At 35.7% G+C, this 26,835-nt stretch overlaps 1 protein-coding gene across 1 annotated transcript in view; it reads right to left on the bottom strand.

Moving 5' to 3' along the window:
- Positions 1-26,835, bottom strand: part of IL1RAPL1 (interleukin 1 receptor accessory protein like 1) — a 656,727-nt gene that overhangs the window by 289,220 nt on the left and 340,672 nt on the right. The window contains exon 6 of the mRNA XM_039255353.1: positions 22,803-22,877. Within this exon, the coding sequence (XP_039111284.1) occupies positions 22,803-22,877 (75 nt within the window). The remainder of the gene's footprint in view (positions 1-22,802; positions 22,878-26,835) is intronic.

The raw sequence follows: 26,835 nt of genomic DNA, 5'->3' as shown, positions 1-26,835 counted from the left end.
GATTACATTAATGACAGATGGTAACTTCTTTATTTTTTTAATAATATCATTTGGCAAACTAGATAAATTGACAACTTTATGGTGGCCCATTTCATTCGTCCGTCCGTCCGTCCGTCCGTCCATCCATCCATCCATCCATCCATCCATCCATCCTTCGTTCAAATAGTTCACTGGTTCTTGAAACCTAAATGTTTTAGAATCACTGTTCTAAATAGCATTCAAAATGGTCACTACTTTCATGAAAAAAAAAAAAAATCTGATAACTCTTTACTTTCTAACTACAACAACCCAGGACAAAAACCCTGTGTGTGCATACAAACACAATTCTTCTTTGTTTCAAATCACATTGCATTATATGGCCATTTGTGTACCATTTTTGTGACTTGTTGATGATCAACACAGCAGGATGAAATGTACTTGAATGAGATAGAAAATGGAAGTCTCTCAAAAGCTCAGAAATCAATATAGTATAGAAAGATAGTCAAAAAAAGAAGAAAATAATACAAAACCTAAAAGTGGTAAGCAGGTCACAGGAATTCAAATATAAATAGACACAGTTCCAAATCAATACCAATCAAATATATGTCTGTATCCATTTCTTTCAAGGAAATTATGGGAAACAAATTGAGCCCATTAACTTTATAAGAATTTCCCACCATATTCCCATTTATTTAAAGTTTTGCCTAAACTATTCAGTTACTAAATATTTTAACAACATGTATATATACCTTTCTTTCCTGAACAGGAGAAGAAAATGAAGCAGTAGTGAAAAGAAAAGGCATAACTCATGACGTCTCTACTTAGATATTAATCTGATAATATGTATTTGTGGATGAGTGAGTTTGAACGGGTATAACTCAGTTTTGGAAGTAACAGGCAGTTTTCTTATATGTTTTCAAATACTTAAACTAAATTTAAAAATACTTGGAAACTTAAAAGTTGATAATATAATTGTAGCAAAGTTCCTAAAAGTGCTTTTTAAAGGACACAATATTAAATATAAAACAGTTTCTACTATATTTGGAAAAACAAGAAAATCTCAGAAACACTGTAATTCAACTTCAGTCATTAAAAAGAATTTATTGAACACAATCTATCTGTTGGTCATTCAGAGATAAATGAAACTCATCTTTTGTCCTCGGAGGAAAATAAGACTTTCAGAACCTTGTATACTTAATTATTACAATAATAGTTTGAGACAAAGTGAAAATAATGTAAGTTATCTCTCAGAACAAAATCTATAATTGTCTGGCTTCCTCTCCAGAAAGATCTCTCAAATGCTTGTCTGGCCCAAACATCTCACCCAAGCTATGCTCACATTTCCAACTGTGAGAGAGCCTTGCCAAAATGTGCCACCACAGTCCTGGAACCACAGTCTGACTCAACATATTTCCCCCAAATATCGCTCCCCTTTTTGGATCCTTCTTACTGGCAACACCATCCTCCCAGTCAGCTATAATTAACACCTATTTCCTTTGACTCCTCTTTCTGTTAACTTTACTTCCTTAAAGTTGACACAGCAATAAGATTTATAGCTCTAACTTCCTCTGAAAGATTACCACCACAACCAGCACCACCAAATCTGACCTTTTTCAGATTCTAATCTGTTATTTTTCACCTAGAAAATTAGTTTCCCAATTGGGTCTCTGGCTTCTGGTTTCTTTATTCTCTTACAGTCTACTATGAGACTACCTTGCCAATTAGGCTCTCTTGCTTTCCTCTTTTAAAAAAAATATACTTTCATTCAAGTGGTTTTACTTTAGTGAAAATGTATCTATATTATCATTTTTCTGGCACTGCTCTTTTTCATCAGGTCACTTGGCTGAAATGCTTCAGCTGGCTGTCATACTGTCCAGCTTCCAAAGTCAACGTATTGGGATTCTGTCTCTCTCCCTGTTTCTGCCCCTCCCCCACTTACATCTCCCCCCCCCACCTCTCAAAATAAATAAACAAAGTTTAAAAAGTAAAATAAAATAAAATCAGTTCTTTTCTAAATTCACACAATGCATTCTTTTCGGTTTTACTTACAACTCTGCCTAATGCTCTGCTGGATATACAGCAAGCATTCAACAAATGCATTATTGAATGAATGGTTTCTTATTAGTACCTTGAAAGACTTTAATATTGTAACTCTGCTAGTGAATCATAAGACCTAGGATGCTGAACAATGTAAGTGACTATCTCCATAGTTTTAAAAAGCTTTGCCTATAACTGTTATGGCTAGATACCAGGGTGTCTGCTAACGGAGAAAGGCCTATTATTCCTAACATTTTATTTGTGAAGACCAGGAGACCAGAAGAAGGTCCAAAAGGCCATTTCTTAGTAGATAAAATCACACATCCATTTATAAGCAGACATTCTTTCCATTGCAGGTGGATCAGCTCTTGCCAAATGTAAAAGAACAACTTAATATTGCCAGATTCACCTTTGAAGAAGTTAAAATCGAACTTTCTTTGCTCTCTCCGAACTAGCAGGACTATTGTGTTTTCTTTTTTTTCCCTCCTTAGAAAGGGCACTTAAAACTCTTGTGCTATGGACAACTTCTAATGATTTCTTCCCCACATGGTAACCTCAAGGGCTACCTAGAAGAAGTATTCTTCAGGTAAAAAGAAAAGATCACAAAACACAACACACACACACACAAACGTATGGATACACTTTGTACACATCCACATGTGAGCAGGCCTGATAATGACTGATTGGGGGCTCCTGTTGATACTTTACTGTTCATTCACCTTGTAGACTTCTTTACTTAGTATCACAGGTTCTGTAAGTATAGTAGAACCTGTGACGGATACTATATTGGGTTGGATGGTGGGCCCTAAAGTATGTCCCATCTTAATCTCTGGAAGCTGTGAATATTAATTTATTGGGAAAAAGGGTTTTGGCAGATGCCATTAAATTCACGCCCTTGAGATGAGGAAATCATCATGTATTATTCCCGTGGGCCCTAAATTCTACAAAAAATGTCTTATAAAGGAAAGGCAGAGGGAGATCTGAAACAGGTAGAAGAGAAAAAACCACAAAGGAGAGAAGGAGGGCATCAGTGACCACAAAGGCAGCACTGGAGTGAGGTGGCCACAAGTCAAGGGATACTGACAACCTCCCGATGCCAGAAGAGGTGAAGATCCTTCTCTAGCATCTCCAGACACAGTGCCATCCTTGATTTCAGACCACTGGTTTCCAGAACTGTCAGAGAGTGCATTTTTATTCTTTAAGGCACTCACATTGTGGTACTTTGTTACAGCAGCCACAGGAAACAATAAAGATACCAAGATGGGTTTTTAATAAGCTAAGTGACACAAACTGTTGCTGAATTTCTGCTCCACTTTGAGAAGTGCCTTATTTACCCATGTGACCCCCATCGTTACTCCGTAGTAGCTAGCTTCCACTTGAAAGGATATTCAGATTGTATTTGTACCCTCTGGGCCTGAGTGAGAGTCTTGCTTTCCTGACCACAGAAGCCTGACTGGTGAGATAACCCAGATGTGTCTGTGTCTGTTAGATCTCTCGCATGCACAGCAAAGAGCTCCAGAAAGTATAGAGTATAGTCGTGATTATGACTAAAAAAAATATCAGACCCATCAGGTCAGAACAAATACAGACAGATATATAGATAGAGATATACAGGTATGGATATATGACCGTGAGATTTTTGTTTGTAGGCCTTAAGAGTCCCAGCAGAACAGGGAATAGTGATTCCTAGCCTCTATTCCAGAGCTAATAAAGTAAAATTTTAGGTACAGGTGGAGGCAGGGGAGTTGGGAAACTGGGTGCATAGGTTTTGTAAAAGCTCTATAGGTATTTATGATGTCCGTGCTTAGTTAAAAATCATTGCCATAGAGGAGGGTGTGGATGGCTCAGTCAGTTGAACATCTGGCTCTTGATTTTGGTTCAGGTCATGATGCTACCAGAGTCATGGGATTGGGTCCCATATTGGGCTCTGCACTGGGTGTGGAGCCTTCTTGAGATTCTCTCTCTCTCTCTCTCTGTCTCTCCCTCTGCCCCTCTTTCCTACTTGCATGCTCTCTCTCTCAAATAAAAATAAATAAAACAAATCATTGCCAAAGACAGCTGGAGATAAAGACGCTCAGGCCACTGAGATCCTCACTTTATTAGTTGGTGGCAAGACTGACCCAATGGCTTTTGTCAGTGTGCAATCATACCAAGGACCTATTCATTTGGAGGAAGAAAATAAATTAAGCAAAGATAATATAAAAACAGGGAGAGGGACAAAACATAAGAGATTCTTAAATATATAGAACAAACAGAGGTTGCTGGAGGGGTTGTGGGAGGCAGGATGGGCTAAATGGGTAAGGGGCTTAAGGAATCTACTCCTGAAATCATTGCTGCACTAGATGCTAACTAAATTGGATATAAACTTAAAAAATAAATAAATTATAGAAAAAAAGAAAATAAATTAAAAGTGAAAATGTCAACTTACAATGTTAAAATGTTAAAATACATGTGTTCTGAATTGCCAAACTGAAGGTAAAATGCTCTTCTGTATTTAAGGATTGAATTTATCATTATTTCAATAACCTTTGAGAATCTCATATCTCTCCATTGAGAAACTATTCTCATAAGCCACAATAAGGTCAATCTATCTTATTCTCAATATTATGCTACTGTGAAAATACAATAAATTAATGCTTAAGTTCTTTTACTTATTGAAGTTTAAAATAGAGTGTTCACTTAGTTACTATGCTACTTTCATTCTTATAATCATTTTCACAACTGGTGGAAGTTTTCTGACACTGATGCTTATGGGGCCTTGCCCTAGTAAATGTCAGCCCAAAGGAAAACTCTCAAATTACCTTATTAGGTTAATGAGGCATACATTTATATTATAGAAGCATTTCTATTTCTATAAAAACTTTATCAAGTTCTTTAAAGTTAACATATGGTTTTACAAGCCAGTTGCAAGATCCACTGTAAATGTCATAAAATTACCTCAAGTACAATTTAACTTCTGGGTTAACATTAATTTTGATTCAATTATTACAGGTTTTCTAAATGGATAATTTACTAATGTCTACATAGTTCTTAACTTGAAATGCTCAAACAATCATTAACTGGCTTTAAATTACTTATCTATATATAGTTAGATAATTATATTCAGAAAGAAAGTGTAAATGCTAAATTAACAAAAGCCAACTTTGTGTGCAGGGAATTAATAGTCACAGTAAACTGACAAATCAATTATTAGTTTCACTTTGTCTATTTTAAGAAATGAGATGAGGGGCGCCTGGGTGGCTTAGTCGGTTAAGCGTCCGACTTTCACTTAGGTCATGATCTCGCGGTTCGTGGGTTCGAGCCCCGCGTCGGGCTCTGTGCTGACTGCCAGCTCAGAGCCTGGAGCCTGTTTCAGTCTGTGACTCCCTCTCTCTCTGACCCTCCCCTGCTCACGGTGTCTCTCTCTCTCTCTCTCTCTCTCTCCTAGAAATAAATAAAAAAAAATAAAAAAATAAAAAAAAAAAAAGAAATGAGATGAGACTACTTGCTTTTTGCTTGCTATTTAAGAAAAGACTATAATTTGGTGCTTTTTAAAGAGTAAAAATTCTGATGAACTAGCCACTCTTCTGTCTGCTTTTCTCACATTAAGTTTTGCAGTTCACGAGACATTCTGTTCATGAATGCTCTAAGCACTTCCATTTTCTTAAGTGCCTTGAAAAGAAATTTCATGCTTGAAGATCAGTGGAAGAAGAAAAATGTCTGTTAAAATGTACTTGAGAGAGTAGTACAAAAAAACGGGAATGAAAAAACAGAAGGCAAAAATGAACAGAAGCAGATCCAGATGATAAGCAACTGAATAGAAAAAAAAAAAAAAACGCTGAGAAACATTTCAAGGACAAGTAAATATTCCAGCATAATTACTAGATGTTTCATTTGATAGGACACAGGATCTATTAACAGTGGGATGAAACAGAAATGAAGTAGTCAATAAAGATGAGACCATTCTAAATATTACAGAAGGGTTATGGATTCAAGAGAGCAGTGCTTACAATTAGAATTTAACAAAGGAATGAAGAAGGAAACAATAATCAATACACTAGTGTATAGAAATATCCCAAGAGTGCAGCATATAAGCTTCAGTCACAATCTGTAAAATGGAGGCATAATACAGATATAACAGACTAGTGAAAAAATGAAATGAGACACCATATGAAAATACCTTGCAAATACAAAACACTCCAAATGCAAAAGAGAGATTATGATTATTAATCAAGGAAAGCTGCACCTACAGCACCTTGACTTTTCTGGTTGATTAAAATACTCTTTTGAATGGAAGCTGACATTCACTCATGGATGAAATTATAAACAAGGACAGAAAATCTTGGCCTCTTCTTGAGGAACAAGGATCATCCCTGAGGTTAGCCAAGAATGTCGTATCAAGTCTTTGGAGACAGGCTTCTACCTACCTACCTCCCTCCCTCCCTACCTAGGTTTTGCGCCTGGTAGACACTCATTAACAAAGTAGTACATGGAACTAGTGAACTCATTTCTTATTCTGGGCCCCTAAAAGTATAAAGTCTATTTGACTGAACTTTACAGATCCGCCTTAAACTTAAGATGCCAGTTAACCTTCTAACCCAGACTGGTTTCCTAGCTGAACTATGATATGTAACTGTTTTTTTTTTTAACCCCTATTTATTTCTCCAAATTCAACCTACTGATCTGTTGACCTTTAATGGCCATCAGATGTTTCCTCCTCCGTCTGATCTGGATTTGACTTATTGCTGGGCTTCCCAGTTAGATCTTCATAGCTCACCAAGACTCCTGAGCCCTTTTTTATCTGTCTCCCTCACCCATAAAGTAGGATCTTCGGTCATATCAGGCAATCAAATCAAAACCAACTGTTTTAGTGTGGCTTATACTATTACTCTGTAGTATATAGGTACTGAAAAGGGTGAGTTATAAATGTTGGATTTTATTTATGAGTATTAAACCTAAGTAAATGGCACATGATTTGTACATTCACTTACTTCTGTGTATCAGGTATTTACTTACACATTAGGGATTTGAAGATGAAAACATTGTAGTTCCTTCCTTAAGAGTTCCAAGTGTGGTAAGGAAAATTGACACATGATGATATATACACCAAATGAGAAAAATGCTCTAACAAAAGTGTGAAAAAAAAAAACTTGCTAGTACTTGAAAAGTGTTATTTAATTCTGTCTAGTAGGAGTAGAGTCAGGGAAGTCTTCATAAAGCTGACATTGACATGTCTTAAAATTTGAGTAAATAGGCACAGGGAATAGAGGCAGGAGAGGGAATTCCAGATGGCAGGCATTGCATGTGCAAAGGGTAGAGTCATGGAAGTCCATGGTATGGTCAAGGGTGTCTGGCCCATGGTATAAGCCTAGTAGGAGGGTAAATGAAATGATGAAGATAAAGCGGAATCAGATGGTGAAGGGACTGGCCTTTATCTTTGAGCCAAGACACAAACATGATATTTTTAAGCAGTGAATCTAGCATTATTCCAATTTTACAAAGATAATTTTCTGACCAAAATAAAACTAAGAGTCTGACAAACTGATTTTATTTTAATTTTTGGTATTTTGAACTAAAAATTCTTATGCCCATTATAGTATTTCTATTCTCTGTTGCTTCAACTCTTGACTCTGATGATTATACATAGGAGTGACGATTGCATTAAACTCATGAAAGCCACTATACGTAAGCCCTAATTAATAAGGCAAGAATAATCACAGACCCTATAGTCCATCCTTTTCTCGGTACATCTTTGCAAGTAAATTAGATATTGCCCGTTCTTAAGTATGGCACCTTAGAAGCAAAGATACATCCAGGAAAAATTTGCAGAGAAAGAAGTAAAAATGTCTGCTGGTATAGCTGATAGGTGTTTCTACTTTTATTAACTTAGCAACTCTGTGATAACAAAATAGGCATGATTGCTATTCTGTGGGGCCAGATTGCTAAAGAGAATTTGCCACTTGATTCTATCTCCATGATTCCTATATCACCTGATGGGGCGATTCTCCCTTTAAAATGAACTGTGTTACTCAAATTCCTTGATTCTCTGATAATGGATCTTATTATGTTAGTTGTCCCAAACATGTTAAAATCTGTCTGTGTCATGATTCATATTTCATGAACATGGTAGCAATTCTGAATCCAGATCCAATTGTAAACCTACCTGATTTTTAAGGTGGCAAAACAGTGCAACTGTATTTGGTGCTATGAACACTAAACCTACCAACCAAGGGAGTAGACATTGAGGCAATTAAACTAAAACTATGTGCCAGTCATGTTTTGCATGACCCATATAATATACAAAAATGAATGTGGATTCCTTTAAGTAGGGCATATGCTCTCCACTTCACCATAGTCCCCATTGCTCTTTATTACATCATATCTGACCTTACTCTACTCATTTATATTACATAAAAATTTACCTTATAACCCAAGATGCAACATTTCTATCTTTTTGGGAACCACACCTTTTACCTGAAAGTGTCTTTAACAGCTGAGAAGCTGACATTTATTTTGGGATTGGACACTAGGCTCAAGGGTGAGAGAGAACATAACACACAGACAGTGGTAAGGTGAATGCGATGGAGCTAAGTATGCACCTCAGACAAAGAGGGGATGTCAGTACTGGTTGAGAGGAAAGACAAGGAAAGGGAGAGTTTTCAGCTTGAGAGAATGCACTCAAAGGCATCAGTCTGGTGAATTCTGGCCCCACCAAGCTAATGAAGAGACAAAATAAAGATAATAGCTAAATTAACAGGATGTGGATTAACCAAGGACTTTAAAGAAAATGAACACCAAATATGAAAATTTAGCCCCTGTAGTAACTATTGCTTCATCTCCTTCATTTGGTACAAGCCCCATTACTGTCCCCCTCATCCCCCCTCCCCCATCAACATTCATGTACTCATATAAACATTCAGGCTTCCTTGCCACTGGAGACAGGGCTGAGCTAATGCATCTCATCGTGGCACCAAAGCGATCTGTTCAAAATTTAGATCTGTAACCGAAGCTAGGAATTCCCCCTCAGAGAATCTCCAACTCCAGCCAGACTTCCAAATTCTACTTTTCCTCCTGGGTAGAGCTGAGCAGAGCACTGATTTCACCCTGAAGGCTCACCCATACCCTATCACATTCCACCTCTAAAAATGATGACACACGGAGAGGAGCAGAGAAGAAAAATGGAGAAAATTCAAGCATTGTTCTAGTCATCCTTGAGGCCAGCCCCATTCCTGCCTTTTAAGCGGTTTGTCACTTGTGATCAGAGCCCTGGTGATGAACTATCAGAACATGTGATTCCTTAAATGTAAATTGTCTAGGCTCAGGAAGCTGATCCAAAAAAAAAAAAAAAAAAAGAAATCCTCAAATTAACTCTTGCTTGAAATAGCCATCTATCTGAGACAAAAAAAAAAAAAAAAAAAGTTTTTGGATTACTATCCTTCTACATTGTTTATCTGCTTGTGTCAATTGTCTATTTTATTTCATGTACATATAATAGTGTCTGAAAGAAAATAAAGACCTGTCTACCCCAAATCTGTCAATGGTATAATTCTCTCTTGGTTTGACATTTCTTTCATATATAGTAACTGATGTTCTCTGTGACACTTAACTTCACCTGCGGCTACCAGCTCATGTATTCATCTAATATAAGACTCATTTATTTTATTTATCCCTAATTATATAAAAATGTTACTCCCACTCTCTAATTAGTAGCAAATCCTAATAAACAGCATTGGAGTGAAAATACATTATTCATGGGAAATAGAGAAGGGCTATTTTTCTCTCGAAAAACAGTCGCTACAAATTACATTTATATCTAAAAAATCTTTGTATAAATCTTTCTCTAAATATAATATGTGACATATAATTCTGAAGCAAATATCCAGACTACTTATAAACAGGTTGTACATAATAAGTAGACTGCATGATAGTCTAACTGCATCTCAAGTAATTTTAGCCAAAGTGAAGTACATTATTCAGAAAGCATTTAAAAATTGTAACTGATGAATTAAAAGTCTTAAAGTTGCCAAGATAATTGATGTTATCAAATCAGCAATACACAGTCATCAGAAACGCTAAAACTTTTTTTAAGAAGAGAAAACAAAAAGACTTACTGAACTTTCCCAAAGCTATTTCACATAATGGCTTCTTACTGAATATTTGTAGTAATAATCTCAAATTTTCCTGAAACTCATCATATTGTAAGTTTCCTATTTCTAGTGATGGCTTGATGTGACAGGATGCATTCAATTTAATTTTTTCCAGAAAAGCAATGCACTTTTCTTTGTTCTCTTCCTACTCAAAGAGCTGCCAAGTTTCTGTAAACACAATTCTTCAGGAAGCAAGCCTGAGGTGGGTGTCCTGCTTTTATTAAACTAGAAACAAAAATTCTCAGAGATTGAGAAAGCTGGCACCATGCCTGTGCGCTTGAGAAGACCACTGCGAGGAAACTGAATGGGAGAGGGGATTGCTGACTCTTCTGGAATCCTAAGGAGTTTGGAGCCTTTCTCTCATACTTACCATGTGACCAGAAGTAGAAGTGGGAGGTATTCCTGCTGACCAGGCCAATGAAGCCAGATGGACTTATTTAAATGCACTTGAATTTTGGAAAGTAAAAACTCTGATAAGCTTTTTCTTTTCTTTTTTTACAGTTATTCAATTGGATAACATATGCTAAAACTAGATTTTACAAATTTAAACTAGACATTTTTAAAAAAATTCTTACTGTTTCTGAGAGAGTAACACTGGCCTTGTGTGTGGTGAATTGGAAAAGAGGCCTCTTAAAGTGACTTTACTGTGAGACTCAGGTTTGAAAGCCTTCTGGATATTCTACACTTTGGGCTTATCTTGCATGCTATGGAGTGTATCATTAGGCACACCTTAAAATGGAAATGTTTAGGCATTCAGAAAGTAACAAATCAAATTTCAATTACATCAAATTGAATATACAATTTCAAATATACAATTTCATTGTATATATATCATATATACATCACTGTATATATATATTTCCTATTAAAAAGAAAATCATTCCTAAAAGCATATGAATACATTTATAAAAAAAAATTAAGTGATCAGCTTGAGGATGGAATGTAAACATCCATAGAAATTCCAGAAGAATCAAAATACAAAATGTTCCCTTTAAACTTGGAAATCAGAACTCTCATCACAATTACAGACATGGAAAAACAAAGGACCCCAGTGATAGTCATTCTATTAGGGGACACTTCAACAAAACCAAGGCAAAGAAGGTAGTAAGATGGCCTTCAAAGTGTCTTCCTTAGGACAATAAACTGTTTTGTCATAAGTGAACATGAGATATTCTGGTCAGTCAAATATTCTACCCTGCCACATCAATTTTCAAAGAATGAGATGAAAAGAAAACACTGTGCATTATGAAGCTGGTGAATAAAATTTAATATTTCCTCAGAAGGCATAAAGTCACAATGGGAACGTGAGTTTTCACTGATAGACAAGGGGAGGTCATATGAAGTGATGAGGGGCTGATCCTTTACAAGGGTTAGTGAGAAATACCACTTGCAGTTTCATATTGATGAACCTCATCTGAGGAAAATGTAAAAATGTGCACTACCTACAGAGTAAAGTTATGGGGGTGATTACTCAATTACAAAAGGGTTCTTATATAAAATTATTCACCACAGAGTTTCTTTAAATAGTGCATTTCTCTTGTGCATATAAATTTTTCATTGATCATTAGCTGTTTAAGAGAGACTGGGGGACAGAGCCTCTTAAAACTGACATGTTAAGCCACTACTAATTAAAGATCAATCAAAAATGAAAGGAACACTTCTCAGAAACTATGATGTTTCAATTTACCCACAAATCTGTAGGAACATATTAAGTCAGTAGAGTATGATATGACTGGAATGTTAAGTGTTTTAACATTAAACCATAAAATACTGGTATCCTATTTTCATAATCATATTCAAGAACAAGTTATTTTTCATGAAGAGTCTGCATATAATTTAGGAATGCTCAGTTATTTAGCCAAAATTCAAGAGGAAATTTATGGATGAGCATCTCTCTTTATATTCAAATTTTAAATGATGTGGGTCTTTTTATAGTTTCTGTTTTAATGAACATCAGTCATGTGGTACATACTCTTATTCTGAAACTTCTTTCAATATTCTGCACCATAATGTCTTTTGATAGGTTTATTTCTGATGAATTAGCATTTATTTTGCAAATTCAGAAGGAGTTCTTGTTAACACAGGATACTCACTGCATGGCTCTATGCTAGTAAACTTCAATCATTACAAATGACTCAGAAAGCTTTATGATAACAGTGCTTGTCAGAGGAAAAGCAGTATTTTTCTGTAAAATGCATATGACTATCACCAAAACCTGAAAGGCATAATGGTTTGATGCTCTGTTTTATAAAATTATCCTCATGTCCTTTGTCTTAAGAATATTATATATGGGTTTCTTTAGTTTAGAAAAATAATGTATTTCAATCTTACTTTCTCCTTGATGGTCATTTATAAATTTGTGTGGCATAGTGTCCATTACATGGTCATATTTTTTTTTAAAAAAAGGGGATACTTTTCTTCTGTTAGAACTATGTATTTGCTCTATGCATGTGGGTAGACTTGTTGAAGAATTAAGTAATCTAAAGTCAGTAATTTCTTTAAGATAAAGTCTAATTTCAGTAGAAAAACTTAGTGTGCATATTGTTCATAGAGGGGAGATGGAAATTAATTTTCTAAAATATTATCCATCCTATAATGAAGCTCATGTCTGCTACCAAAGTATATTACTCTAGTAAGAATAGAAACATGATCAAGTAATCACTGGCATGCAGAATGCATTTCAAGGATCTTCTATATAAATCATTTGATATATAGCATTAAAATATCTCAACTACTGGTTGCCTGGGTGGCTCAGAGAGTTAAGTGACCAATTCTTGATTTCGGCTCAGGTAATGATCTTACAGTTTGTGGGATCAAGCCCTGCGTTGGGTTCTGTGTTGACCTTTGGAAGCCTGTTTTGGATTCTCTCTCTCTCCCTCTCTCTGCCCCTTCCCTGCTCATGCTTTCTCTCTCTCTCAAAATAAATAAGTAAACTTTAAAAAAAATCCTCAACTACTAGCAGCAAGGAGGTAATGCCTACTTAATATATACCAGATAATGTAGTAATCTTTACATGCATTATCTCATTATATACCCACACTATCTCCATATAGGTAGGTCTTATCATAGTGCCTTTTTTATCACTTAGGCAAACGAGGGCTGCTTGTTCAAGGTTATACTAGTAGTAAGTGGAAGACTTGGATTGTCATCTAGGTCTGTGCAACAGAATGACCTGAGATGGGAATTGGAGTCATATGCCTCCTTTTTATTGTAACCAAACAACTGAATAACAACACCACCACCATAATAATGATACTAAATTTGCTTTTTGTAAAATTTCTGATATAAAAGTATAAAGGAATTTTTGGTCTCTGTTTTCTCATCAGTTAAAGGAAAGATTTGACTTGATAACTATCAAAGCCCCTCTACTTCACAAAATTGCTAAATTGAAGGTTGTGTAGAATTATACATCTTTAGTCAACAACATATAAAATAGTGCTCTTAGTGTTGTAACAAAAGAGTAATCTGCATGATTTGTGTCCAAGTCCAACAAACTAGACCAGAACTAGACCAAAAGCTAGGAATTTCAACGAACTCTCTGTATTGGTTTCAAGGCAACATTCTCTCTTGGATCTTTTCTTTCTTCCCATCTTCTCTCTCTTCCAGCCATTTTCCAAGGTAAGAACAAGCAGGTGCACTTACATGGTCTCTATTCCTGTTTTTAATGCATTTTAACAAGTGCTTCAGCCGTCTTCCAAATTTTAAGATATCAATGACCCATAGCATTGATAGAGCAGCTGCTCTAACCTCCATCTCCATCTTTCTTTGGGTTTCAAGCCTGTCAAGCATTAGACCTTGAGCATTTAACACTTATAAAGGAAGTGTGACTTCTGCTTAGATAGCAATTTTTAATGCAAACATTCAAGTCACATTTTTATCCATCCTATTCCTCCTCTCTAGCACTAAAAAAAGACTCTGAGTTTGAAATCTATGAGATTCATATAAGTGAGGGCATATAATGATCAAAGAATACTAATAGTAGTTTCCATTTGTTTATTTCTCATTTGCTTAAGGATATGAAATATTAACTAAGTACCAATATGTAAAATATTCCATCTCAGGTTAGAATCTTCACTTTTAAGTCACTTTTGGTTTCAAAAGTAAGATATGAGACCACAACAGCTGTCAAAAGTTATTACTTTCATTTATCATGGCATGGTAAATTTGGATTGAGTAGAACGGAATGCCATCACTTTATATAATTATAATACCAGTCTTTATTTGCTTTTACATGCCTTAATTATGATTCTTATTTTCCAGAAGCTCCAATTTATGTCTAACAAGCTTTATGTCAGACAACAGAGCTATGCTGATCTGCATATCTTTGTTAAGCCAGCAACAAGTGCATCATTTTTCATCTAAAACTTGGACCTTGGGTACATGTGTTTTCATCCTGAGTGAAAGGAAAGTTTTATGGTTTTGTTTTTTTTTATATGAGTTTGTCAGTGAAAATATGTCTTGGAAATTCCCTATGTGGCAGTAAAAACAAAGTCAAAAACACAGTTGCTCATGTCAACCAGAAGAGTAAATATGGATGGACAAACTCAGTCAACACTAACTTCCCTACCTATTAGAAAGGAAGGTCATATATGCCTCACTTGCATGATTTAGCAACAAAGTATTTTTTTTTGGCATCAACAGTATTATATACCACTATCAGAATTAAGTATCAAATTGAACACCTGAATTGTTCCTTGTTTCTAAGATATGATATTAACTATAGTAGAACCTTGGTTTGTGAGCATAATTCACTCTAGAAACATCCTTGTAACCCAAAGTATTTGTATATCAAAGAGAATTTCAAGAACCATTGGCTCAGTTGTGGTCATGATATTTGGCATCATGTACTACTCGTATTGCAAGACATCGTTCGTTTACCAAATTAAAATTTACCAGAAATGTTTCCTTGTCTTACGGAACACTCACAGAACAACTTATTTGCAATCCAAGGTTTTACTGTATTTCCCTTTCTGAGAAAGGGAACAAAGAGGTTTTGCCATTTTAGTAAGATAGAGTAGTAACTATTCAGAAACATATGTTTTGTTTCAAGCTATTAAAATATACACCTAGTTAGCAAATGTTAGATAATAATTCCCTATCATGTCTCCTTGGATTAAAAACTCAACTAGTGGTGCTCCTGGGTGGCTCCGCTGGTTAAGTGTCCAACTCTTGGTTTCTTGGTGACATCATGATCTCGATGAGTTCGAGTCCTGTATTGGGCTCTGAGCTGGTAGTACAAAGGCTGCTTGGGATCCTCTCTCTTCCTCTTTCTCTCTCTTTGCCTCTCCCTGCTCATGCTTGCTCTCGGTCTCTCTCTCAAAATAAATAAATAAACTTAAAAAATTCAACTAGTATATTTGTAGTAAAACACATTCCAGGCACAATATATTCACATACATAGTTCCAGGACACATAAGGCTCCGAGTTATGGAATGAATAAGTCATGGGAATAAAAGATACAGTACAGGGAATATAGTCAATCATATCGTAATAGTATTGTATGGTGACAGATGGTAGCTACACTTGTGGTGAGCACAGCATAATGTATTCAGTCGATGAATCACTTTGTTGTATACGTGAAACTAATGCAATATCATGTGTCAACTATACTAAAGAAAAAGCAATGAAGTAGAACATGTTTTCAATAATTAATTATTTTAGCATTATAGAAAATTAAATGTATAATTTGCATGACAATTAGTTTTCCTATAAAGATATCAATCAGGATCTATAATATAAGATATGAACATCTTTCCTTTAGTCTAGTTGAAATTTAAAATTCTGCAAACTATAATATGATAAAATAGGGCAAGATGTGCTAGTTAAGTTCTGGTGTGCCTTTTTACTTTAATTAGCCTGTAGCTAAACTGGGTAAAGTTACATATATGTGTATCCATTTACTTGAACAGATTTTGAAAAATGTGAAGTTTCAATACTGTCATCAACCACTTTCCTCTGCATGTTAACATGTGGGGAATCCCTGTTATTTCCTCAGATACAGAAGTATTTACTTTTTAACAAATTCAACAAACATATTAAATGTTAAAGAAAAATAAGAGCAACACTGGGCAGCTTACTCAGTTCAGTCTCATTATTTTCTTTTGCAGAGAATTTGAAATGTGTGTCTTTTGTGGCATGTACAACTTGTCATCAGTGAGTATGTATTGGCATTTCCTGTGCCCAGAGTACATTACAAAATGACTGTGAGCTTTATTAAGAAACATAGAATCTAGAGAAAGTTCTCAGTTATAAGCAAGAGAAGAAAACAGAGACTGTAGACATTCAATTAGGTTTTCATATTTCATCAACCATAGGCATTTACCTAAACAGATTAAATTTATTTAAAATGCTCCAAATGTGGCTAATTCTGAAAAAAGAGAGGCCATTTGTATGCGTTGAGTAAAGAGTGAGAGAAAGAGGTAAGAAGGGAGAGAAAGAAGTAATTCTGAAATCAAAGGAAATTGACTTTTCCTTCAAAAACAGTATGTTACAAAGATGTATCATTTTATTAATCTTATCAAAGGTTAAAAAGTTATTATACTCATTAGAACTCTAAACTCTAAAACCTATTAGAATAAATGAATTGAGTAAAGTTGTAGGATACAAAATTGACACACAAAAATTGTTGCATTTCTAAACACTAATAATTAAATATCCAAAAGAGAAATTAAGAAAACAATTCCACTTACAATTGCATCAAAAAGAATAAAATACCTAGGAATAAGTTTAACCAAGTGGGTGAAAGACCTGTATACTGAAAAAATGTAAGACATTAATGAAATAAATTGAAGACAAAAATAAATAAATAGATAATAAGATATTCTGTGTTCATGGATTGGAAGAATTAATATTGTTAAAATCTCCAAACTTCCCAAAGCAATATATAGATTTAATGTAATCCCTATAAAAATTCCAATGGAATTTTTCACAAAAATAGAACAATCCTAAAATTTGTATGGAACCACAAAAGACTACAAATAACCAATGCCAGTATGATAAAGAAGAACAAAGCTGGAGGCATTATGCCTGACTTCAAACTATGTTACAAAGTTATAGTAACTAAAAAGTATGTATTGGCATAAAATCGGACACATAGATCAGTGGAAAAGAATAGAGAGCCCTGAAATAACCCCACACATATATAGTCTACTAATTTATGAAAAGGTAGCCAAGAATATACAATGGAAAAAACACAATCTCTTTAATAAATGGCACTGGGAAAACTGGACAGCCACAAGCTGAAGAATAAAACTGGATTTCTATCTTACACCATACACAAACATAAACTCAAAATGGATCACCAACTTGAATGTAAGACTTGAAACCATAAAACTTATAAAGGAAAACAAAGGCCATAGCTCCTTGATATTGGTTTTGGCATGGAATTTTTGGATCTGACCCCAAAAGCAATAGAAACAAAGGGAAAAATATACAAGTGGGGTTACATCAAACTGAAAAGCTTCTGCATGACAAAGGAAGCCATCAATAAAATAAAAAGGCAATCTAATGAATCAGAGAAAATAAAGATAAATAATGTGTCTGAGGAGCTAACATTCAGATTATACAAAGAATGCAGACAACTTAATAATACCAACAATAAAAACACCCCCAAACTGATTTGAAAAGCTGTCAGAGGATCTGAATAGACATTTTTCAAAGAAGGCATACAAACGGCCAACAGGAACATAAAAAGATGCTCCACGTTATTAATTATCAGGGAAATGCAAACAAAATGACACTGAGATATCACCTTGCACCTGTCAGAGTGGCTATTATAAAAAAACAACAACAATAACAACAACATAATAAATGTTGACGAAGATGTTGAAAAAAGGAAACCTTGGGCATGTTGGCGGGCATGTAAATTTGTGCAACCACTATGGAAAATAGTCTGGAGGTTCCTAAAAAATTAAAAATAGAACTACCATATGATCCAGCAATTCCACTTCTGGATATTTATCCAGGATATATATATCCTCAAGTTCATTAGAACATTGTTTTCAATAGTCAAGATATGGAAACAACCCAGTGTCCATCAGTGGATGAATGGATAAAGAAGATGTGGTATAAATACTGAATGTAATACTACTCAGCCATTAAAAAGATTGAAATGTTGCAATCTGTGACAGTCTGGATGGACCTTGAGGGTACTAAGCTAAGTAAAATAAGTCAGAGAAAAACAAATACTGTATGGTCTTTCTTACTTTTGGATTCTAAAAAAAACCCGAAAATGAAACAAAAAACAAGTTCATAGATTCAGAGAACAGATTAGTGATTGCAAGAGGCAGGGGGCTGGAGAGTGGGAGAAGTGGGTGAATTTTTTTTTTTTAATTTAAACAAGTTGAATTTAAAATATTTTTAAATTTATTATAGCCATTACATACTTCTGGTGAGAGTTTATACAACTTCTGTGGTAAGAATTCTGAAAACATAGCAAGAAACTTTAATGACATTAGTTACTTTTACCTATTACTTTTCAATTAAAGGAATCTGGCCTGTTGAAATAATTATAAAGTTAAGGGAAAATGTATACGTAAAGATTACCGCATCATTATTTATGATGATGAAATTTGGAAAAATCCAAATTTCCAGTAATACATATGAAATTATAGGAGCTTCACATGGATATCATGTAGCCATTTTCTAAGAACATTTAATAGAACCATAAGAGACTTAACTATAGAGAACAAACTAAGGGTTGCGGGAGGCAATGCATGGTGGGGAGATGGGCTAAGTGGGTGACGGGCATTAATTAAGGAGGGCATTTGTTGGGATGAGCACTGGGTATTATGTATAAATGATGAATCACTAAATTCTACTCCTGAAACCAACACTATGCTATATGTTAACTAACGTGAATTTAAATAAAACCTGGAATAAAAAAAGATCCAAAGAAACAAGATTCCTTCGTGTATTTCTCCAAAATTTCTACCTTTTACCTGTACAATTATTTTTTAAGCAAAAATCAAAATTAAAATTAAGTGATACTCATATCTAGATGAGTAATTAAAGATAATTTTCAGTTAATTCTACATTGTAAAGTGTAATGTGTCTCAGTAGGTCAGTGGTACACTGGATTTCTATCTATCCTTTGAAATTCTGGTAATGATGAATATAACATTCTCTGTTCTGGAAGGTTCTGAAAATGGGTTGCTGGCTATAACAAGAAGACCACATCTCTGACTGACTTCCTCAGGGCTCAAGCTTAGCAAGATTACGGCATCTGTCTTTTGATTCCCTTGACTACTGCAGCCTGAAAGGACTAAGTCAAGCTCACCTCCTGGACTGACCTTTAGAATCGTACAGCATGATTTCTGGGATTTTACCCAAGAGAGTGCTGTCCAGACATTTGCTGATGTCTTAAAGTTATTTAAAAAGGACAAAGTTCTTTTCTCACATTGTGAAGTAACCCACTGATGCCACTTTAAATTGAAATGCTAGTCCGTAACCACATTAAAAGTGATTAAAATTCAAACCCACCAATTTACATATTTTATATGAATTGAGTTACTATTATATATTTTGTCCTCAGTACTTTGTTTCTTTGTGCCTTTTACTTTCTACACTGGAACAGTTTAAATAATTACTATCAGAATCTTTCCAGTTTTGAGAAGGTGAAAGAATTGGGAGGAAAAAGAAGCCACAAGGGACATGGAAAGGGAAAGGCACGCATAGCCAACAAATGGCAGAGGAAGGAGAACATGGTGATGAAAACAAATCCATGCATTTAATGATTTAATCTATGACATTATTAATAAGTTTTATATATTTACAGACAAACTGGAGAACTGATGGGTTTAGAGTTACCAAGGTCAGACAGATGTGTGTATAATTTTGCCAGGACGTTCAAGTTAGGTCACCAGACATCTACCAACTCAGGTTTGGGTAGTCACTGATGCTTGTTCTTATAATGTAGTTCATAGCATATGGTAGTTTTCTTATCCTCTGAGGTCAAACCTCAATTTAGGCCAAGGTTGAGTCAGACTCTTGAGCTCCTGGCCATCCTCCTTAGTCCCACCCCATGAAACTTCATTCCGTCCCCCTTTCTTAGGCTATAACATATTTGATCCTATTGAAATTGACAGATTTTTCAAATCTGGAAAGGCAAAAACTCAATCCTCAGGAGGTGAAAAATCTAAGTACATACTGTAGAAAATGAATATATTTTAGACATCTGGAGTCTTTTTGTTTGGTCCTTAAGATTATTTCCTATTTCCACTTACCCTTTGTGATCAACTGTTCACCTACTCCAATACTACTGCAGGAACAACACTACAAGGTAGTTTTTTCAAATCAACTGTTGCTTCCAAAATTCAAGGACTAAGGTTAAATTTCTATAACTAGTAAATAATTTATCCTACACATCGAGAATTGGAATCAGAAAATAAAATGAAACAAAAGTTGTGTAAAATAATTCAAATCCCAAGTTGATGTTTCTAGTTCCTTGGATTTTAAAGGAATATCCTTTTGATGTTTCTCCCTTGCATAATTTTGAAGGCTGGTAAAGGCTGGTGAGTGGCTCTAGAGGAATTTTTCATAGCTGCTCTCTTCTTTCTGGTATTTGTGACTCCATATGTGACCATACCTGGCTATAAGTCTTAGCACTATCTTGAAGAATTTCTGCATATGTTGGTCAATGAGCATAGCTGGGTCATTGCTGCCATCTCCCTCACTGAATTTGCATTTGGAGTGATATAATTTCTTTTTTCTTTATTAAAAAGAAAAATTACCACCTTTGTTGGTGGTAATAAAGGTGTTACAGTACTTCTCAGAGCATTTTACTAACACACATGCCAATCTTTCTTCAAATGAATATACAGTGGAAACTTCCAATTTGCATTAGAAATTTTCATACTTTCACATCGGTGTGATTAGTCTCTATAATTTTTGTTCAAGAAAAAGTATTTTGTTTAAAAAAGAAAGTTTTACAAATGACTCCATTTTGTAGAACACGTTAGTAGGAGGCAGAGAACACTAGATAATATAAGGAAACCCAATGGGCCACCATTAATCATGGAATTCTTTTAATTATGTTGTCAAGTAAAGGGACACAATTAATTTCATTTTCACTATGTTCATTCATGATAACTCGTACCATAAACCGATTCTTATTTCCCAAGATACATACAGTTTTGTATAACTCCTTAGAAATACACATTCCTTGGAGTTATTGAAAGGTCTGTATGGGTGTGGCCACTCAGGAGAATCTATATTTCAAAATTTCCTCAGAAAGTAGCAATAAAATCTAATACGCGTCAATATATCATAACATGAGTAAAGAGCATGATGTAATTTTAATATATCTATTTGTTTCATAAACGTTGCCTTAATGATGCTTATAATCTTCTTATCTCAAGATAATGACAGAATACTACTTGCATATATATGGCATCACTTTACCATCAAAGCAGCATATTGATACCCTGACTTGTATAAATCCTACATACATTCTCATGCATTAAGTTAGTAAATATTTCCAATGTTAGAAATCTGTTGACTATAATCATTTTATAGGTTCTAAAACCATCATATCTTTTTGCACAATAGCTATGAATATGCTATTAGTAAAGATTCATCTGTAATTTTCATTTTATTTTTATTATATTTTTAATGTTTTTTTAATTTATTTATTTCTAGGAGAGAGAGAGAGAGACAGCGTGAGCAGGGGAGGGTCAGAGAGAGAGGGAGTCACAGACTGAAACAGGCTCCAGGCTCTGAGCTGGCAGTCAGCACAGAGCCCGACGCGGGGCTCGAACCCACGAACCGCGAGATCATGACCTAAGCGAAAGACGTACGCTTAACCGACTAAGCCACCCAGGCGCCTCTGTAATTTTCATTTTAAAGATGACTTACAATTTTAATATAAATTCTCACTCCAAAAACAATAACATTAATAAATTAAGGGATGGGCTATTGACACCTTTTTAGTTTACAGGGTAAAGCATTTCTACTGTCAAGTGGTTAGTGTAGGAAAAATTCCTTAACAAACATGAATATATACACTCAAAATTATACCCAACATAGATAAATCACTAGAAATTCTAGACTGAACTCTAAGATAATCATGTCAGATTCTGATTTATTGATAACTGGATATTTATCAAAGCAATTCTGTCCATGTTTTTATGTCTTAAACCTATTAGTCTTTTAACCAAAAGCTACCTGCTCACATTTTATTAAAAATTATCCATAACTTAAGAAGCATAATGTCCTTTACATTGATTAGATAAAAATGATTGTCAACTGTAATAGTGACATTTATCTTAATCAATCTGTACCTTTCTCCCCCATTTTCAAAAATTGTCGTTTAATGTATTAATGGTACATTATAAGTGAAAGAGTTCTATAGTGTCCATTGTAAAACCAATTCAAGCCTTAAAAGACCAGGAAATAAGGCTACCAGTAAAACCTTCAGCCTATCTCATTTCCTAACAACCATCTAAAAAACACATGAGTTCTTATATCCATATGTCCAGCTTGGTCCTAATGCATGCACTGTAGGGGATGGAATGGGCCATGTTTGCTGGTATTTTCTAATTTTGCTCTCTTTAAATACACATAGGTTTAGCTTAGAGTATTACATCAGGTTACAATCTAGGCTTATTAACTGTCAGACTGTTTTGAGAAAAGTGTATTAACTGGAATTAAGGAATTACTCACCCAGCTGAGTCTCCTGAATTGTCAGTTTACTTTCCACCGGATACAAAAGCTTGGGTGGCTTATCAGTCAGAGGGGCTGAAAAACAATAATAACAATACAGACTTATAGTTATGCTGCATGAGCTGAATGACAGAACACAATTTCTTTTACCAAATATTTTTCATTCTCAGAGTAGCGTGTCAAAGCATTCTACCAGGTAATGACTTACATACTGCAGGTAGTACCTTGAGGCGAGCTGAAAAGCTATTAGATCGTACACAAGTCAAATATAGCACATCCAAATTGACAGTCACATGACTGTTGAAGTAGGAATCATGACTGGCCAGTCTTTAAGAACAGAAGACTGTGCTTTATCAAATATTTTCAATGTGTACCTTGTTTTCCATTTTAAAGGGTACCCTATATTTTCCCCTGTGTTAGTTAAAGCTACACATGATATCTGTATTGTACATTTCAACGATTTGGGAGGCATAATGTCTTATGCTTCTTATTGCCTTTCCTAGTTTTTATGCCCTGGATCACATCGCGTCATACCCATAACTTAAGAATTAGATTAAGTATTTCGTACACACACAGTCTCTAAATGAGATGACAATGTGGCATTCAATTAGTACAAGCACACGCTGCCCACTCAAACATGCACATAAACATTCACCAAGATGATATTTGAAACAATACCTTCCATTTACTCAAAACCCTTTATTACTACTATCCATTACGCTTCACAGTATTTATTGCTAATTTGCATGACATAGTCTCATAATTTTTCAGCTTCCACACATTTCTGCTCTGCACTCTCATCGATTTATCAATTATCAGCCTACAGACCTATGAGTTTACTATTAAGCATCTTGAACATAGGTTTGCCCATTGCAGACTTCATTTCTAGCTAAACTAGACTCTCTGGAATTTAGACAAATAGGCAGTTCTCCTTCATTAAGCTTCCCTCCCTACCCTCTCTTAGTGAATCTTCCAGGTCCCTTGAAACCTGTCACTGCAACTTCCACTCTGTAACAAGTACAGAAATGATCAATTAAGGGTTACTGAACTAAATGTTTTCACTTCGAGGGCTTTATTCCTTCCTTGCCAGGAGAACACGCCAGTTTGGGTGATAACTGGAAGGCTGATCTAGACAGCAGTGCCTGGAGTTGGCTACCTGTCCTCATCACCAGAGGATTCAAGAATTCAAGGGGTGTCGGGGTGGCTTAGTTGGTTAAGCGTCCGACTTTCGCTTAGGTCATGATCTCACGGTTCGTGGGTTCGAGCCCCGCGTCAGGCTCTGTGCTGACTGCCAGCTCAGAGCCTGGAGCCTATTTCGGTCTGTGACTCCCTCTCTCTCTGACCCTCCCCTGCTCACGCTGTCTCTCTCTCTGTCTCCTAGAAATAAATAAATATTTAAAAAAAAAAAAAAAAAGAATTCAATCTGCTTCAGCAGCTCACCTTCCTCTCCTTAACAGAAAACACAGTCAGTGCAAATGAATCATAAACCTCGATGCAGTAAAACAGGGATGTTTTAAGAGTCCTGGTTTGGGAGACCACACTCACATAGGATCAATACCTTTCATTTGCAACTAATTGAATGCATTATTCATTGATCTTCCTTAGCATGTAACTCAGGAATGGGAATGAAGGGGAAAGGAAAGTTGGGGTAATGGGATGAGTTAAATCACTCTGAAATTCATCTCAAAGATTTGACATCTCTGATGAACGCTACCATTCTTTCTTGCCTAAAGTGAAATTAACCAATTTTTATTTCCCTATCAGCTAAATAAGTAGGTTATTCACTAAATGTTGGCAAAATTGTTCACCATTAATAGGTCAAAAAGCCACATTTCTTAGGCTCGGGGTTATCAGATGATTTCAGTGAACTGCAGAAGCAACTATGGTATCAAAATAACTGGTTTATTCAGTAAGTTAACTCAATTTATAAAATTTTGTTATTATCTAGTTACAAGTAGACAACCCAACAGTTTGTCACAGAAAGCTGGCTGAGAGAAATGTTCTCTGTTCAAACACATCCCACACTAATTTTCAGTAAGAGGAAAAAAACTGTAGAGAAAGATAATAAAATCAAAATGCAGCACATTATTTCAGAAATATGAAGTGGCTTTGTGGTCCTCCACCTCAACCCACCACCTACCCCGGCATAATGTAACATCTTTAAGACCTTGCATATTACTCTCAATGCGGTGACTCCAAGTTACCAGAGAAATCAAAGAATGTTGCAGCCAGAGAAAATTGTATGCTTATTAAATCCTTTGAGTTTTAAATTGGGTTCCCTAAAGCCTTTGTAAGGCCACAAGTCTAAACGTCTCAACCAAACTGACTCCATGACAGGCTTTAAGTTTCCCCTCTAAACTAGAAGGCCTGAGTTTCAGCTTCCCGGAAACTATCAGGCAGTTACATATTGCCCAAGGCAGGAGTAACCACCCTTGCAACACCCAATCACGAAAAGCCATCGACCACCCTCCACATTGTTAAGGGAGAGGCCTGGAGATAGAAACTATAGATAGGACCCTGTTACCTAATGTTAAAGTTAACCTGTTAGTCGCCAAACAAGACCCTAGGCTCGCTCTGTGATTGGTTGAATTTAAAGGTACTCTAAATGTTGTAATTGGATCCCGCCAAAAGTAACGAATACTCTAGACAATGTGTATGGTCAAACCTGCTGTCAATGATGTTGAATAATTATGACTGGATCACTGTTCCCATGTCACAACTTCTGTAACTCCTCCGTCTCAAACCCCATAAAAACCCTACTCTGCCCTTGTTCAGGGCTCTCAGCACGGACCCATGCGCTGGTGAAGTCTGTGAGCCTGAGCTTAAGCCCGTAATAAAGCCCTTTGCCTTTGCATGCTGCCTCTGTCTCCCTGGTGGTCTCTGGTCGGTGAGGATACTGCGATCTGGGTATAACACCTTGAGATTTCCATAGTGCCCCTCTAGGCATGGCAAGTGAAGATTGAGATAAAGGGGGTTCTGTGTGGCTTGACTTGCTGTACCACCCACCCCTTTCCCACAAAAGTAGTTTTGCTTTTACTCATCTTATACACCAGTATTTCACCTAAGGTTTTTACCCCAACCCCACAAAAAATCAATTCAATTCAACTGATGCATATGGACACTATAATGTGCTAGGCATTGTAACTGGGGCTTGGGGATATTTCTTGTTTCAGCCCTGTATTTTACAATAATCAGAAGTTTAAAGTAATTAAAACTCTGGGCTGATTCAGCTCCCTTGTTTTAGAGATGCAGGAACTGGGGTATGACAAGAACAACTGGCTTGCCAAAGGTAACAGAACAAATGGAAGCTAGAGTCCTTGCTAGATCTCTGCCTCCCAGTTCTTTGTGACTTGCTCCTCAAATATTCTGTCAAACAAGTGCTATGGCTCTGTGCAGGTCTTCCCTCAAGGTGTGATCAATCTGTTAAGAGAGCAAAAACGTACAGCTAAGTAAACTTGACTCAGAACAGAACACTCTTACTGTACAGCCTGGTGTGTCATGTTTTGATATAATGCTATGACAGTTTATTTATCAGTTACGTATGCTTCTTGTATGATTCACCTATCTTTGCTAAAAGTGAATGGAAACTACCAGATAGTACAAAAGCTGAACTATAGGTCTGACACAATGGCAAAATGACTGTGAAAAGAAATTGCCGTTAAAGCGAAGATGTAGCTCAGCTCAGCAGTCATTTGAGAGTGGCCAATTTTGCTGCCACCAATAAAGGACATATGCTGAATTATCCATTACCTGGATACCCATTACTTGGAAAAGTGCTTTTGACACTTCACGGTGAATATTCGTTGAATCGAATGGACAGAAGACAGAACTCACAAACAAATGCAGGAACGTCGATATCCAAACAAAACGAACACACACAAACACAAAGCCTTCTTTATTTTCTTCATGGGCAAAGATGGGACCAGAAGGAAATTTAAACTACTCACAATAAAAAAAAAAAAACAAAACCCAAACTAATTAGCATCAGACCATGACTAGACCAACTGACATTTTATTGTCAAGAAAACATCTT

Source organism: Hyaena hyaena, unplaced genomic scaffold (assembly GCF_003009895.1).
Source record: "Hyaena hyaena isolate Hyena2069 unplaced genomic scaffold, ASM300989v1 scaffold_524, whole genome shotgun sequence".
Taxonomy (NCBI): Eukaryota; Metazoa; Chordata; class Mammalia; order Carnivora; family Hyaenidae; genus Hyaena; species Hyaena hyaena.
The sequence above is the reverse complement of the archived record's forward strand: the minus strand, read 5'-3'. Positions and strand labels throughout refer to the sequence as shown.